Below are 18,140 nucleotides of genomic sequence, written 5' to 3' on the forward strand. Positions count from 1 at the left end.
GTGGTCAAATGAATAGTGAATCTACCCAGGTGAGTTGTATGGACATATAATTTATTTCAGTTCACAGTGCATACAGTGGTACCAGTAGTTCCTGTAACAACACATCAGACTGACCTAATTTGCATTTAAAAACGATTTAACTGTACTGAAAGCATGCAGCAGAGTTCTACCATCCAACTTCATTCACTCAAAAGTACTTCAACCACCACAAACTAAACTGATCACATGATGATTCCATGTACGTACCAGGAAACATTCAAGAAAGTGAAGCAAGAATGGTGTGTCTATCATTATATTGAATAAAATCAGCTGTACAGACTTTTTTGTGTAACAAAAAATGTTGCGTTGTGTAGAACATTCAAAAGCACATTCTGGAGAGTCCAGTGATTCAGCTACAGCAGCTCATTACTCAATTTACAAAAGAATTCAACAGCAAAACAGACAGAAAATGAAGAACGTCACAATACTCCGAAGTAAAAACATATGAATGGTACCATGGTGATAGAAGTTGACATCATATTTCTTTATTGACTAAAAGAAGAGCGCTCATGCATCATAAAAGAATTCCCAGCATTACCAAAAATACTATAGAACTTGCAACGAAAATGCACATCAATAACAAGAGCATATGTAAACAGGAAAGAAGCAAAAAAAGATTTTAGCATGTTCCTCAATTTATGTGCTTACTATCTAGTTTCAAGTAGTGTTTAATTTTAAACAGCTGGTGAACAGTATCTAGTTCAAATTTATTGTAACCGAGCAAAATTGCAAAAATAATGTTTCTCGTACAGGTTTCCTTTAAAAAACTTTAAAAATAAACACTTGGTAGTTTCAATGCTGTGAACTGTGACCAAATTTCAAATAATGCTAAATAACATTCAAATTAATTGTATTTTCTCTACTTTAATAAAAAGAAAACAAATGTAAATTAGATATAGAAAAGGGTTAAATACCTTTACAAGGCAAAATTCTAGCTATTCTGAATTTTCAGTCATTACCAAAGAAATATCAAGAAGCCATTCAAAATACAGAGCACATGGACGACAACAACAAACCAAACCATACATGTTTTTCAATTACACAGTATCAAAAATAATAACGACAAAAATATGCAGTGAAAGAAAATGTAAAACTGATCACATGACCATTCTGAGATACTGCGGCTGAGGTCCTGTGTGCTTGATTGGTATTGAAGAGGCTGATGGTCTTTCTTGCATTAACCAAATACCAATAAACGGGTTATTAGGCAAAAAAAAAAAAAAAAAAAAAGGTTTTCTGACATTCTTAGTAGGTATTTCAGGTTTTGGTTCAAATACCAATATTATGCGATTTAGAAACCATTCATAAATAAAAATACTAAAGTACCTGTGATAAATATGAGCTCTGTTCCAAAACCCCACGAGCTGTCTACCTAGACAGCATTACTGTATGTGCATAAAGGCGCGGTCACATTTACCATTGTTCTGTGATTTTTTTTTTTTTTTTTTTTTTGAGGACGAAATCCAGTCCTTCCCACAGAAATCTACGCGTTCTGGAATTTCGCATGAGGGTGGAAAAAGTTCCCCTATGCAGATTCAAGATTCAAGGTTCAAGATTCAAGATTCAAGGTTCAAGGTAGTCATTTGGATTTGCCGTGTGGACCAACAGAATGCTGCTTGGTTTGAAAGTGACCACACATCACTACACTATCGACAATAGATGGAACGTTTTTGCCTGCAAAATTCGCCAAAATGTTACTAATGAGACCGTACTTTTATAACCACACATAAAGAGTTGCTGTCTATGTAGAGTGACTTAAATCAGTCAGGTATGAGATTTCATTTATGAGTTTGAAGGAAGCTGCCTATGTAGGAAGCAGCCACTCAAGCAGATGAACTCAGTTAAGGCACAACCTTGTATTTAAATAGAGGATAGGGGTAAATTTCTTTTCAGAAGTTCCCTTAAGTTCTGATTGTTAAAAATAGTACACTTAAATGTGATCCTTCCATTTACAGGAAATACTTTGAGCAATGTAGGCAAAAACTATTAGCATTTTAAAGTGAAAAGAATAGCTATTTTAAGGTGACGCTACTTGCATTTAATTTTTATTCTTTTTTTTCTTTCTTTTTTTTTTAAATATACGTACCATCAGTTTTGACAGTTACATCAACTACATGTCCTGCATGTCATGTGGGTACTACCGAACAAAAATAGACATGGACTAATAGCCACAACACTCTAATTTTGATTTCTTACGGTCTTTAACCAGAAATAAACAAATGGTAATACAAGTTGCTTGATAACACTGATTGGGATTTGCATAGTTCATCAGGACATCCGATTTGTTCAAAGGCCGAAGGGTATATAGTTTCAGGACAGCTCTGAGCTAAAGCCTAGCTTGATTTGAGACAGGGGTCCTAAAACTTCGAATGCTTTTACGGTCACATCGTTACCACAACAGATTACACAGGAGGGGTGAGGAGAGTCATTAAAGTGTCAGACAAAATGGCACGTGTCCTAAATCACTCTGCTCAACAGCCTGAACAATTCATCAGCCACTAAAGAAACAAGTGCTGGATCTAATGACCACTACCTGTTTGGTGTAGCAGTACAGCTTTGAAGGTGACGTTTACAGCTGATGTGAATGAAATGAGTGAAACAGAGGACAAGCCAAATATTTCTATGACTAAAATCGGTACAATTTCGCAAGCAGTTCTGTTGTATTCTAACATGCAAAGGGGTCTAGTTACGTTCAAATGTCAAGCAAAATTCTCTTTCAACCACAAAGATAGTAGTTCATATAGAAGAGAAATCTGGCCATAGATGATCCGAATATGCATACTTCCCTACTATATAGTAGGCGAAAAAGAGGTACATGAGACGAGTAGTACATCCGAATTCAGAGTATTCATAAAACATTGAGCGAAAAGTACCAGGACGTCCTACTACTTTGGGCGAGATTCTGAAGTATGCATCTGATGGACACTTTACTATCCCATGAGGCCACAGGAGAAGATTTGTGAATGGCAGTGAACAGTGATGACGACAATATGGCGGATGTAGAATGTAATTTCATTCATTCTACACACATTCATACTCTAACACACTTTTTATGAAGGTTTCAAAGTTCATTCCTCATCAAATGTATGTAGTACCTACTCAGACAGTATGTGATTTCGGATGCACCTAACTAAAGCTGCTACAGCACCCCTTGTGGCAACGCTGAGAATGCAACATGTACTTGTGTTATGTTATAAATTTCACAACTTGTGCATTTGTGTTCTCGTACTTCTGTAGAGTATATTTTGGGCCTGAACTTTGTACTGAATAAAAGATCATTAAGGGGTTTAAAATATAAATTTATTTGTCAGTAACAAGTTGTGTTTGCACCAAAAAGTCATTTTTCAGGCTATTAGTCCTTTGAAAAAAAAAATGTAATTTGGATTATTGTCTATGCTGCATTTAAATACTAACATCTTATCAGGGATAAAAGCAGAAACCTGAGAATTGTCTTGGAAAAAAATATTTTTTCTCTCTTCAAAAATACAGCAAATTGAGAACCAGTTGTTCATCTGGCCTAGATAAATCTCTCTCTTTAAGACGCATGCAAAAGGTAGTGATAGTAGTTAGCAAGCTAGCCAGCTACAGTGTCACAGTCAGAAGCAAATGAAATCTGTTTAAGGCATCAAATTAAGCTGAGATTCGCTCACTATTTAAATATTTTCATACGATTTAGTAAAGTATACAGAGAAGTTCGCCCCTCACCCACAGTGATTTATCGAAACAGTGATTTGAAACTACGCAAGTGCAAATCATCTGCTGAAATAAAACTGGATGATGAATATTGACATAAATCCCTTTAAACCTAATTTTCGTCATTTCCATCCACCAGTTCTTATACCGTTTGTGGTTTCGGACTGAATGTGAGAAATAAGAGGACCGATCATTCATATTAACTACAAAACACCTTTGCAAATAATTCATGCAAAGAGTGCTGGTGTGACATCAGAAGACAGCGTAAATACGAAACGAGAATTGTTAGATGGGAGTGTTAGTCAGTTTCTCAGGATTTGTCCAGGCTGGTGTTGTTTTGAATTTGTGTAAGCTCCTGGTTGCTTTTGATGGCCATGCTGATGCGACACATGGACTCGATCTCCTCTAGCAAGCCTTTCTCATTCCCTCTGTTTTCCATATCTGTCTCCTGGGACTGGTTTTCCCTCTCCCAAGGTACAAAGACCGAAGGTTGCCCGCCTGTTGCCCTGTGCTGGGCATTTTCCTGGTGGGGCCTCTGGGTTTTTCTGGAAAGGACCTTCTGTCGGGAGAGGCTGCATGCTCCTGGGTGCTGGGTGTTGGGGCTCAGCTGGGCGTCAGCAGAACTGGTAGGTTTGTCAGCATCACCAGGTGCCAAGAGTTGAATTGTAGGTGACTCAGGAAGAGAGTGCCTCAGTGGGACTTCTTCGTTGGCAAGGTTATTGGGAAGGGTAGGATGGAGAGGCAGGGAACGACAGCTGGCTTGGCGTCGAGGCGAAGGCGGGAGATGCTTACCGTGAACGGCACTGTCGTCTTGACCCATATTCCATCCACCTTGTTCTCCGTTTCCTACTTCGCAACCAGCCTGAGCAGGGCTACTTCCCAAAGGGGATTTGCAATTTTTCTGGAAACAGTACAAATGACACACTCACAAGACCATACCGTTGTTCATGCACACAATCGTCTACAAAGCATTAAAGTCAACATGAAATCAAAACGGACCCTATTACACTTCCTCAATATTAATATGAAAATCTTGCAATAATTTAATGGCAACAATGGTTATTTCATGTTGGACAATAAACTCTTAAAATTGTATTTTAAAATTGTAAGAACTTTCCAAGAAGTTTTTAATACAATACTGAATTTGTGTTTGTTTTATAAAAATAAATATTAAATAATTAAAATAATTAATACATTAAATATTTAATACAAATAAATAAAATTTTAAACGGTTAATAAATACAAAAAAAAAAATGAAAAAATATTTAAATAACAAAAAAAAAATCATTATTAAATTAATCAATCAATCTAATAGTAAAATCTTAGTATAATTTAATGGTAATGGTTATTCATGTTGGATTTAAATTTGAAAATAAATTTTAAAAATGTCATTTTTATTACAATTTTGAAACATTTAAAATTGAAGGTTTACTAATAAATAAAAATGTAAATTAAATAAATTAATAAATAAATAAATCAATACAATATTAACAAATAATTAAAACAAATTTAAATTAGATTAATTAAATAAATACCAGTTAATAATTAATATCAAGTAAAAAGAAACATTTAAATAATTGAAATAAATAATTAAAAATTAAAAATAAATAAATAAATATAAGGCATCCCTTACCGTGGAACTGTAGTCCAGGTCTTCGATTGATCTGAAGAAGTCCAGGCTCTTGGCAGCAGACATTCGCCCTTGCTCGATGTGGGACGTACTGAGAGAGTCCAAAATCTCCTCCAGCAGGTTCATCTGGCCTGTTTGAGTGGCTTCAGACTGAAACTCTAAATCAGAGTCATCACTGTCCTCGTTGTATGACGGCACCTCCCCGCTGTCCTCAGAGGATATTCTGCTCAAACACACACAGGTTGTTAACTCAAACGCCATGTGGGATGGATAAAAGCACCAGAGGGCAGTGTTGCCTTGAAGAATGAATGATGTTTACCCCATAATTGGGTTGGAGAACACACTGTAATAGAGTTTAAACCCTTACCTGCTGGCTGTGTCGTCATTGTTGTCGTTGTAATTGTCTGGAAAGTAGAGGCTCATGTGTGGGGACGACTTTGGATTTTGATGCTAAAACAGAGGATTGAAATGTTAAAATCCCGCCTAATCTACTAAAGCAACACATTTCCTGAATGAAACTTTGCATGTCCCCATTACAGAGCGACAACATTAATTCCTGTCCCCGGCATAGGTGCTCGGTCTGCTAATCCCTTGGCTTTTATAACACACCTGTGTAACACATTTAATTGGCAAATTAAAGAATTGAAGCATTATAGGGCACTGCTTCACGCTGCGGCCCCAGGCTTTAGGGTTTGCCATTAACTAGCCATCCACGACACGTACACACACACACACACACACACACACACACAAGCATGCGGCCACTCACTAAAGTAGCCCATAAACTGCCGTTTGCCACATTATCAAAGCACATTACTAAACCGAAGCCCTTTTACTGAGCCTGAGGCGCGAGAAAAACTTCACGCTACGTTGCTAACCGGACAGGGTTGATAAGATCAACTGGTCAAGTCTCGTCGTAATGGCTTGAGCAAAAAGCTTCTTGCCATCTTAGGTAACGGTGCCTGCCGAATGGGTTAACGGCCACCCTATCCATAAAAATAGCTAAGAGATGTGTGTACTGAACACTTTGCCATTGGAATAAACAGGAACACATGTTGGGCACTGATTGCCCCACTCGCTAGTAGCCGGCAGCTATAATGAAAGCGATTACGGGGGGTTCAGGCCTTGAATCCTCCAAAAGGCTTTAATGTATTCCTGTGTCAGGGCCATAAATTTGGCCGGCAAGCCACTTTGGCTTAAGTGAAGGGGCTAGATGCACCTGCGGAACTGTGTCACATTCATTTGGTGTCAGCAGGGTGTGTGTGTATTTGTTTGCCCTGCAACACTGTTTGCAGTTATGTAGCCCCTTGAGTTGCGAAGCGGGCCGGGCTGTTCAGAGAGCGGCCCCTCTTTTGCGCTTTCTATGAGCGGAGGTGTTTATTAAAACAAGGTGAGTGCAAGCCCTCTGCAGGATGGCAACACCAGACCTGCATCTCAAACACCTTCTACTCAAACAAAAAAAGAAAACTCTCAACACATACAGTCAGGTATATGTACAAAAAAAAAAAAAGAATCGGTTAGCTGGCTAAATGCTAATTATTCAAAAATAACGATACATCTGATCTATTTTTCAGCACAGCTGAAATCTTTGACATTATTTTCAGGACAATCGTTCTAAAATTGTTAGTAAACTTTAACCTAAAGATTTTTAAAAACAAGTAAATATAAGGAGTTTGCTCACGCAAAACTAGCTGTTACAATGCTAAATTAGTTGCTAGGCCTTAGATTTGTGGTTGCTAAGGTGTTCAGAGTGTTTTTAGCATGTTGCTATGCAGTTGCTAGTGTGTTTTGGGTAGTTGCTTATAGAATCAAGTCAAAAGACATTAATACTTAGGGTTATGGGTGGGAAATAATAGTAACAGTAATGCTAGTCATAAGAAATTGCTAATTAAACATCAAGATGACACAGTAGAGGATGCTAGGAGGTAACAATAAAACAAAGTCAGGCCTAAACTTTACAATCACTTCATTCTTTAGTTCTCTCAACACACACAGTCAGGTATATGTATTAAAAAGTATTTAAAAAAAACAACTAATATGTAGGCTAAATGCTAGGCTAATTAGCTTGCCGTTACATTACTATAGTGCTTGCTAGAACACTGATTTGTGGTTGCTAAGATGTTTAGACTGTTTTTAGCATATTGCTAAGCAGTTGCAGTTGTTAGGGCCAAGTCAAAAGTTTATAGTTAAGGTTATGGGTGTGAAACAATAGTAACAGTAAGGCTGCATGATTAATTGAAATAAAACTAAAATTGTGATTTGGCTTACTGAGATTATCCAATCAAGTGATTTAATGTGATTTAATTAAAGACAATATATAAATATAATAATATATGTAGCACTGTGTATCAGAGTGAAGCATGGCATGTTCTTTTACACATGAGCAGCTTTAAGGGCTACCTGCGATATCCTACCAAAATAAAACCTTGTTATATTAAAAAATAATTTATTATTATTTTCTTGAAAAATCTTTTTATATTTTATGGTGAAAAATTACAATAATATTACAGTAATTATTACAGTAATTTTCCTTATTTTGTTTAATATTTGTATTATCATTATTAAAATCATAGTGATATAATTTTTTTGAGCCAAACTGTGCAGCCCTACAAACAACCACAGCAAAACTGGAGCTTAAAAAAAAAATCTAATTTGAAATCACACATTTTTAATCAGAAAAATTGATTATATTTTCTCCCCCAAATCGTGTAGCCCCGAGTAACAAAAATTATTGTCTTAGCAAATCGCTAATTACTCTCTGAGATGACACAGCAGAGGATGCAGGGAAGTAACATGAAGACAAATTCGGCATTAAACTTTACAGTCGCTGCATTCTTTCCAAAGTGAGTCAAAGTCAAAGGCCAGGAAAAGAATCAGGATATGAAATAAAATAATAAAAGCCGTTCGAGCCACTGTTCCGAGACAGGCCAAAACCGCTGATTTGGAAAACAAGCAGACATGTGCCCATTTGCTTCTTTTACGTGTACCCTAAATCAGCACGGACATATTGAGCTGCCACAGGTCAACGTCTGCTCCTTAAACTGCCTGTTCAAATCCACACGGAAAATGGGCTGTCTTCAGTTGAGGCGACGAGCAGACATCGCGCTCTTCAACGGAGACTTTAAAACCGTTAAAACTTCATCTCTCTTGTCAGGGCAGGCCGTTTTAAGAGAAAATCCCATTTTGCTTCTAGCGTGGCCAAGTTGTAAGAAGCGGCAACAGGGCTTTACGTTGCAGCCAATCGTCTCGTCGATTTAATAGCCAGGCTTACATTATATATTTCATATGCTATTTCAGACCAGGCACTGATCTCATGCGCTTGGCAGGGTATGGAAAGGGAAGATATGCCTGGAAAATGCAAACAAAACCCCTGCGCCTCCAAGCCAAAACTTAAGCCAGCATCTGCTGAGCTATTCAAGCAGTTCCCCTTTAAACAAAGCCCAGGACCCATTCCCAGGCAACTTCCCTCCAACTGGCTCCAGCTAAAAGCAACTTTCTGTATATCAGAGAGCAGGAGAGCACAAGAAAGAGTCTGGATGTGTGTGTCGTTCAGAAACATCCAGTAGGTGGCACTTTGGTTACAGCCGACAGGGCTTTCTCCCCGCCTGCGAGCTTAGCATCTCCGTCTCATCATCGTCTCATGCAGATGTGCGGCTTCTCTCTGTTTGCAGCGAAACGTCCACCGGCCAAAAGCGCTTTCTCTCCATTTGTACGTCAATGTTTTTTGACACCCAATGAATCCATCTCGACGCTGGCAGTCCTCCAGACCTACACAGTTTCACAAAGCTCTATTTCACACATTCTCACTCACATTCACCCATCCATACAAACAGCCATGAACCTGTATGAGATGACTTTAGAAAGAATAAGCAATATCTAAATAGAATTTCATTATGAAAACACATGCATGTACATTTAAATGCATTTAAAAGAATTTCAAGTAAATATAAAACCCATTTTACTTCTGTAATGTGACTGATTTTTGAGTGAAAGGATATTCAACGAGAAAAATATAGGGTGAGACTTGTGCACCGTAACTGATCAATGACAACATGTTGATTACCACCCCCCTCCAAAAAAAATAAAAAATTGACATTTACCTCCTTTTCTTTGAATAAGCAAAAATCTGGGTTACAGTGAGACACAATGGAAGATAATGGGGCCAAATACTCAGTTTCAATTGTACAGCCACAAAACAAACAAAATGAGTGTTAACATGATTTTAGTCTCAAAAAAGTCACATTTTCAGTGTAAACATCTCTAGTTTTACTTCATTGCCAAGACAATTTAACAACTAAAACAGTCTTTTTTTTTTATAACTATACAGCTCAAATAATACAAATTTCAAGAGAAGAATTAATGTAAATGTTTACATAAGATTATAAGCTTTACATGCTTTTAAATTCTCCCAAAAAATGGCCACATTCACTGTAACCTTTATTATTTTTTATTAAGAAAGTGAGGAAATTAGTCTCTTTTTTTGCGCAGTAATCAACACTGTCACAAATGTTGTCAACTTGTATTGAACCTGGAATATTTCTTTAAAAAATTCAATCAGGTTCATTTTAATTTCATGACACGAAGAGTTAACCCTTATTCAGCAGCTGTAACGCAATCATGTTTACAGTGGTCACTGCTTAAGGCGGTATGTAAATGAAGGTGGAAGCCCATAAGCCGGAGCAGGAAGTGTGTATGAATTATACACAACTTGAACAGAGCTTTTTGGACTCTTTAATATGCAGTGCTGCTGAACTGGCCACGGCTATAGGGGATCCATCTGCCGGCTTCATCCAGAGAGCGTGTGTGTGTGGAGTCATTCCCCAGAGGCTGTGTGCCACTCAGAGGAGGCAGCCGCAACACACACACACACACACACACACACACACACACACACACACACACACACACACACACACACACACACACACACACACACACACACACACACACACCCATAGCTTCAGTCGGCAGGAATAAGCAGGAGATAGAGATCGGCTCCACTCTGCCCCAGGCCCTGCTACTGACACCCAGTCTGCCTTTCACAGGCCCTCAGGCTCGACCTGAAAACCAGCCCCTTATACTGTACGCCACATGGATTCGGCGCAGTGAGCCAGAGTCAGAAAACAGCTCAACTTTTCTGTGAGTGCAGCAAGTGTTCTTATAGCATTTGTGAAACTCCACTGGAAAATAGCAATATTTATATTTATATTTATATTTATATATATATATATATATATATCATTATTTTGTTATAAAGTACAAAATGATATAAAATGCATTTAATTATAACAAGCTATAAATACATGCACACACATATATATCATATTTATATATATATATATATATATATATATAAATATGATATATATATGTGTGTGCATGTATTTATAGCTTGTTATAATTAAATGACATTTTATATCATTATTTTGTACTTTATAACAAGCCATATATATAATTTATTATTAAATTGCTATTATTATATTACATTTGTATTATTTGTACATTATTAGTACATTGTTTAATTTTATGTTCAATAAGTATAATTAAAAAAATTGTTAAAACACTAAATTAATATTATATTTTTAATATTATAATAATATTATTAATATTATATATTTTTTTTATGTTCATCAAAATAGATATATACCTACATATTAGATTCTGATTGGTTGATTGTGCATTCTGCAGTCTGAATTGCAATCTACCACTAAACTGTTATCGTTTTCCCATAAAACTGAGCTGATTTCATGTCTCTTGTGTAACTCTCTCTTTCTTCTCACATAATAAAATAAATTCGACCTAGATCAATATTTCATATCCATTTATTTATTTATAATGTAAAGTCAGCTTTGCATCGGGTTCCTGATCACCTTATTTTTGGCTCCTAAAAAAATTAGACTTCACGGAACATCAATTCATATAATATATATATATATATATATATATATATATATATATATATATATTTTTTTTTTTTTTTTTTTTTTTTTTTTTTTTAATAAAACTTCAAATTTATTCCACAGATAATTTAATGAAAATGTTTTAATTACACTTTATTTTAAGGTGTCTGTGTTAGTGTAATTATACATTTAAGTACTGAGTAATAATAATTAACTACATGTACTAGGGTTAGGATTAGGCTGTGGTTAAGGTTAGTTGCTTGTAATTATGCACAATTTATAGTAATTACTATTGTAACTATATGTAACGTGTAACAAAGATACTTTAAAATAAAGTGTTACAAATGTTTTTACTATATTAGAAAATGCAAAATAGAAGCATTCCCACCAGTGGTCTCAGACTTCTGGACACTAATACGGTTTATAAGATACTGCATGTCTCTCATTATACTGTAGCATTTCTCCTGTTTTAATGAACACCAGCAGAAGTACATTGAAGAATAGAGCGTGTTGGCCTGCCGCTCAGACCCCCGTCACCCTGTGCTCTTTTGTTCTCTGTTAGACGGTAACGATGACTGAGCGGCGCAGCAGATTGATTTGCTCATTGATCGCGTGGAGGGTCTTTGTGGCTGCCACGTCCACTCTGGTGCACAAACAGGAGAACATGCGTATGTATGTGATGAACCCGAGAGCTCTGATAGTGGGTTCCTTGGGGACGGGTGAGTGGAGGGAGTCGGCCGCCACCTTAAGAAAAGCTCTAATTGGAGGACCTCTGTCTCCACACCTTTTCACGCCGCCTATTCTGTTCTCTCCACCTCTCCCCGACAACAAGGATGCAACTAATAGCCATGCTAATTAAGGGCTGGAAGGAAAGTCACCGGTCATGATGGCATGCAGACAGGAAGGGATCAGGCCAGCCATGGCTTTTGTCCAATGCCCTTCCGACACGGGCTGTGGAGGTGTGAGCATGTAAGGGCAACAAGGGCTGGCTGTTCATGCCGGAAGTGTAGCGGAAGTGAGATATTTTTACAGCTAATCCACACTTGCACCATTCAGCTCTGAATTTTTGATCAACATTCACGTTGCTGAGCTACAGTTGTTAAAGCCTCAATATAGAGACTCAATAACAGAGCAAAGGACACTTTTGTGGTAGACTGCTGATGAGTGTGTGTCCGACAAGGCAATTTATAAATAGTGTGTACCTGTAATTTTTATTTTAAAAAAATTATATGAAATGCTGGACACTTGTATACAGCTCTTCCATTTACTCTCTGAAATAAATAAGTAAATAAGCAAGCAAAAGTTTGGGGTAAGATTCAAAAAAAAAATATATATATATATATATATATATTTTTTTTTTATTTATAACTTGCTGAATTATGCTGAAAATCAAGCTTTGCAATCACAGGAATAAATTAAATTTTAAAATATATCAAAATAGAAAAGTTATTTTAAAGTTTGCAATAAGATTTCACAATATTTTTATTTTTACTGTATTTTGGATCTATTATGCTCATAGCATAATAGACTTCTAAAAAAATCTTTTCAACCCCAAACTATTGAACGGTAGCCTAAATACATTAATTTAAATTATATAAATTTATTATATATATATATATATATATATATAGAGCGAGAGAGAGAGCGAGAGAGAAAGAGAGAGGTTGAGGAAGAGGAAGAGGGCAGATTGATGCAGCAAGAGCATCATGGAAGTCCCTGGGCACATGGCCCCATGGTTATGGGCGTCAGTGTGAGGGACAGAGTAGGAAGGCGCATGCGTGTTTGACCTTTTTGGGGATCAAAGGTGTGTTAGGGTGCAAGGAGAATAAAACCTACAGCTACCTAGCTTAAACTAAACCTAACAGCAAAAAACATTAGTTTAATGTAAAAGACCAACAGAGGATGGAAAACGTTCATGAAACCTGAAAATGTGCTTTTATAAGTGGACGCCAGGGAAAAAAAGACACTAGGAAAGTGTAGGATATTGTGATTTACCTAACAAAGTTAGTGATACATCAAAACTGCAGCCTTGTTGTCAGTCCAAAATCTGGTTTTGTGAAATAACCGCGGCCTATTTCGTTTGGAAATGGAGGCAGGCCAGTGAATGGTGTGAATCCAGGCCACCTCCTGCGTCTATGGGAGGCTCACCGCTTCCCTGCCTGGGCTTGGCAACACATCACTGAATCGCACACGCAAGACACACACTACACACGGCCGCTTTAGCCACAGCTGTCAATCAAGGCGCCCCACGTCGGTTCGGACTTACTGGTGTGCAAATGGATGCTTCTTTCAGGAGGCGGACTGTCCGTGAACCCCTTCCCTCTGTGTGTGAGCGTGTGTGAAAGAGTGTGTGTACATGCTCACCTCTCTCCTCTGAAGTCTCCTGGGTGAGAGGCTTTTAGTGCTGGTGGGAGAACCTGCACAGTACGGGCTTTCCTCCTCTTCAGCGTCCTGCCGAGAAGCAAAAAAAAGAGGGAAACTGAGAAATCATGCACAACACTTGCTTAATATGTACCCAGTTTTATCGTGTGTTATTCGAAAAGGTTTCTAACATTCTTCAAAATATCTTGTTTTATGTTTCACAGAAAAAAGGTAATTTTCTATGCTACAGTCACATTTGCCATTGCCCTGCAAAATCTTGCAGACAAAATCTAGTCATTTCAATAGGAATTTAGGCAATTTGGAGTTTCACGAGAGAGCGAAGGAGTTTCCCAAGCAGATTTCACTCGTGTTCAAACAGATTTCACTTGCATTCAGGAACAGAACACTGCTTGGTTTGAAATTGACTTGTGTGTAAAAAGTGTGCTTAAAGGTTTTGTTCACTTCAGAATTAAAATTTCCTGATAATTTACTCATCCCCATGTCATCCAAGATGTTTATGTCTTTCTTTCTTCAATTGAAAAGAAATTAAGGTTTTTGAGGAAAACATTCCAGGATTTTTCTCCATATACTGGATTTCAACAGTTACCAATGGGCTGAAGCAGGGGCGTCAATTGGGTATGGCAGGGTATGGCGGATCGCAGAGCTAGACAAGCATTTGTGGTTAAAAATTATATAATTTTTTTTAGAAAATGACCGATCATTTCACTAGAAAAGACCCTTATTCCTCATCTGGGATCGTGTAGAGCCCTTTGAAGCTGCATTGAAACTGCAATTTAGACCTTCAACCCGTTGCTAACTGTTGAAGTCCACTATATAGAGAAAAATCCTGTAATGTTTTCCTCAAAAACCTTAATTTCTTTTCAACTGAAGAAAAAGACAAACTTCTTGGATGACATAGGGGTGAGTAAATTATTAGGAAATATGAATTCTGAATTTTTTAATGCATCGCTACACTATTGACAATGGGCCTTTTTTGCAAGTGAAATTTTGGTGAAACTTTTTCAAATATCTCTAATGCGAGTTTTCTTCCTCTTCACCATCCTGCTGAAAAGCAAAAGAAGTGAGGGAAACCGAGAAATGCATTGTTCTGTGAAATTTTGCAGGTGAAATCTATTCATTTCAATAGGAATTTACACATTGGGAATTTCGCAAGAGTGAAGGAGTTCCCTGAGCAGATTTCACTCAAGTTATCAAGTTCAAGTTATCAAATGCAATGCGTTCACCAACAGAAACCTGCTTTTATTAAAAATGACTTCTGTGTGAGCTGTTTCATACATCGCTTCACTATTGACAACATTTTTATTGAACCCATGAATTTTCTGTGAAATTTTGACAAAATTTCCCTAATATGACCGGACCTTTCCTCCTCTTCAGAGTCCTTTTAAAAGGCAAAAAATAGAGGGAAACTAAGAACGCACACAACTCTTTCTTAATATGTACCCAGCTTTATGTTGCCCAATTTGTCAGTGTGCGTTATTCGAAATGTTTTGCTATGAGCACATTTGAGTCTTGTACAGCAACAGACCACATGATTATTTATACGAATGCGCACACACCCAATAACACTGACTCATTTGAGCAGTGTCTTGTTCAAATCTGTTTTGGTTTAGCTGAAGCAGAGCAGACAGCAGCAGCTAACATCCAGCGTATCAACTGTGAGAGGTTTCGTCTCCTCTGGGCCGCCTTTCCGAGCTCCTGGCCTGACAGTTCACGCCACAATTGCCTTATCAAAGACATCAGTGTTATGGAAACATACATCTCGTTACATTAGCTTTGAAGAAATCACTCGCTCAGTGATGAAATATGCAAAAAGTATGAAAGGTGATGCTGGGGAGGGGGGTTGACATGACAGCCCATTGCCAGAGGCGCACTTGTTAGAAATGTACACTCCCGAACAAAGAGCTAAGCAGGTTTCACAAGCCATTTAAAACCCTGAGCGCGAGCCATGGGTGAAGTCACGTGATCCATCTTAAATAGTGTGTGTGCATGAGTCTGTATGAGTGTTAATGTGAGAGTTTCCTATCCAGAAAGCATTTTTAGGCTTTTGAACGCCCCAAAAATACAAAGTTTGGATAGACAGAGAACTCTGAATAACTCACCTTTTGTGTAATCTTGTCCTTCATGTCACGTATTTTCCGCTTTGCATGATTTTTGGCCTTTCAAAAGAGAAGGAAAACTCTAATCAATAACTGAACTACAAAGAAATGTTGAAAAAGGGAAAAGTGAATCATATTAAAGGGATAATTCACCCAAAAATTAAAATTGTCATTATTTATTCACTACATTTTGTTCCAAACCTGTATGATTTCTTCTTCTTCTGCAGAACATAAAAGATATTTTGAAAAATGTCTTAGTGTTTTTTTTTTTTTTTGAAAGTCAATGGTCTCCAAGGGTGCTTGGCTTCCAACATTCTTCAAAATATCTTCTTTCATATTCAACAGAACAAAGAAAGTAATTTGACTGTGTCATTTAATATGGTGTGGTCACATGAAATCCAGTCATTTCACTAAGAATCTGCGCAAGCGGGATTGTCGTGTAAATTAGCAAATTAGTTCCCAATGCATATTTCAGTCGTCTTCAAGTTAGTCAGGCAAATTTCCGTTGACCAACAGAAAGCTGCTTGGTTCGAAAGGGTCTTCTGTGTGAGCTTCATTAATCAATATACTATTGACAATGTTATATTGTCATAAAATTTCTGCAAAATTTTGGCTGAAATTTTTGCTAATGTGACTGCACAATAACTTAATCAACTTCAATGAATTAAAACTGAGTCTGTCATGTTCTTAACAACAGCATGCAAGAGTGTGGTGTATTACTAAATTCAGGCCATAAATTCAAGCCCACTTTTTTTTCCACATGTTGCACTGATTTTGAGGAAGAAACATTAAATATTTTGTTTACCAAAATGTAAAAATTTAACAAAAAGACCCAAAATTCTGATTTATGCAAGGATATGCGAATTATAGTAACTAAAATATTCATTAATCAGGTTGAAAAGCATTATTTTGAGAAGAAGATATTTAGAAGAATGTTGGGAACCAAACAACATTGGCCACTGACTTTCACATATATCACAATATATGTTATAATATGTGACACGTGCTGACAAAAATGATTGTTATTGTTAGTTATTGTTATTCTCTATTAAAAGATCTTCAAAATGATGTATGATTTGTTGGAATCTGACAAAAAATGACTGAGCTACACCAGTTTGAAGTCGATAGAGTCAGCAAAGTCAATTTTGAGAAAAATCGAGTTCAAGTTTTCTGAAGTTCCAAAACAAAATCACCTTGCAACCATACCTTAAAATCCATGGTAATACCACCAAATTTGGCAAAAACCCAGTCAAAACCCATATCTATAGGAAAAACATATATATATATATATATATATATATATATATATTTATTTATTTATTTATATATTTTTTTCAACTTTTTTTCCCATTACTTACAATCGTTTGATTAACATTAATGATACAGACAGCCTATATATTAAGACCTACTATACCACACGTATCTAATATGTTACACATCAGATGTTTTTCTCCAACAGTTAACCAAACGTTCACTTAAGACATAACAGATATTGTTTGCGTCAATACTCGCCAAGACAGATATTTTGAAATGCTGTAATTCTGTATATACGTGTATATCGGGATCGCGTGCTGTCTGAGGCGTCTTTGTGCGTGTGCTTCGGATCTGTCAGTCAGCATGAGTAAGATCGATTTTTTTTATATCAGCATGAGTTTGAAAATCACATTTTATTGGTTCAGACTCATGCCATCGAGAATTCGCTATGAATATTCACCAAGTTGGAATGCTGCACTTTACAACGATACCAAACTTGTGCTGAGAGGAAACGCCAGTCGTTGAGAAGCGAGCAGAGAAAAACTGCATTTTTCATTGTCAAAGGAAAGGTACTCCTCTCAGAAAATGTAAAAATTAAGATACTTTTAGATGTTTAATTGCTATTTGAAGCATTGGGATCGTTAGATGAGGGCTTAATGAACTCATTTATGTGAAAACCTCAATTTCGACCAAAATTGACATTTTTCACTTGTTTTGCCTGTAGCTCGACATTAGCCCGTGCGTATTCTGATTCATTTTGCCAGCACAGGTGTATTTAACAAAATATCTTTAATGTTCCACAGAAGAAAGTCATACAAGTTTGGAGCGACATGAGGGTTAATAAATGATGACAGAATTTTTTGGTGAACCTGTCCTTTTAAAATTTAAATACTTGTTCATGTAAACATTGTTTCTTGCAATATGAATCACCATAGTGTAATCCCACATCTGCTAATAGCAAATATTGTTTTTATAAATCCGAGGTTAGAATGGCTATTCTTGTATGATCTTACCATCTGAAGGTTTTTCACGACTGGTTTTGCCCTCTGCCGCTACGGAGAAGAAAACATACACATTTTCAAAGAACTTGCCAGCATTTTTCGTAAGACGTTTGCTGAATACATCTCACATAAAATAAACACGCAT

General features: G+C 36.9%; 1 protein-coding gene across 5 annotated transcripts in view; it reads right to left on the minus strand.

Moving 5' to 3' along the window:
• Positions 1-34: 34 nt before the first annotated feature.
• dennd1b (DENN/MADD domain containing 1B) overlaps positions 35-18,140 on the minus strand; it is a 104,152-nt gene continuing 86,046 nt past the window's right edge. For all 5 annotated transcript variants that reach the window (XM_051908985.1, XM_051908987.1, XM_051908989.1 and 2 more), the window contains 6 exons: positions 18,008-18,046; positions 15,744-15,800; positions 13,627-13,713; positions 5,730-5,812; positions 5,366-5,585; positions 35-4,633 (listed from right to left, as the gene is read on the minus strand). In XM_051908985.1, coding sequence (XP_051764945.1) covers positions 4,043-4,633; positions 5,366-5,585; positions 5,730-5,812; positions 13,627-13,713; positions 15,744-15,800; positions 18,008-18,046 — 1,077 coding nt within the window. In that variant the 3' untranslated portion in view covers positions 35-4,042. The remainder of the gene's footprint in view (positions 4,634-5,365; positions 5,586-5,729; positions 5,813-13,626; positions 13,714-15,743; positions 15,801-18,007; positions 18,047-18,140) is intronic.

The sequence above is a fragment of the Ctenopharyngodon idella genome, chromosome 10, assembly GCF_019924925.1.
Source record: "Ctenopharyngodon idella isolate HZGC_01 chromosome 10, HZGC01, whole genome shotgun sequence".
NCBI lineage: Eukaryota > Metazoa > Chordata > Actinopteri > Cypriniformes > Xenocyprididae > Ctenopharyngodon > Ctenopharyngodon idella.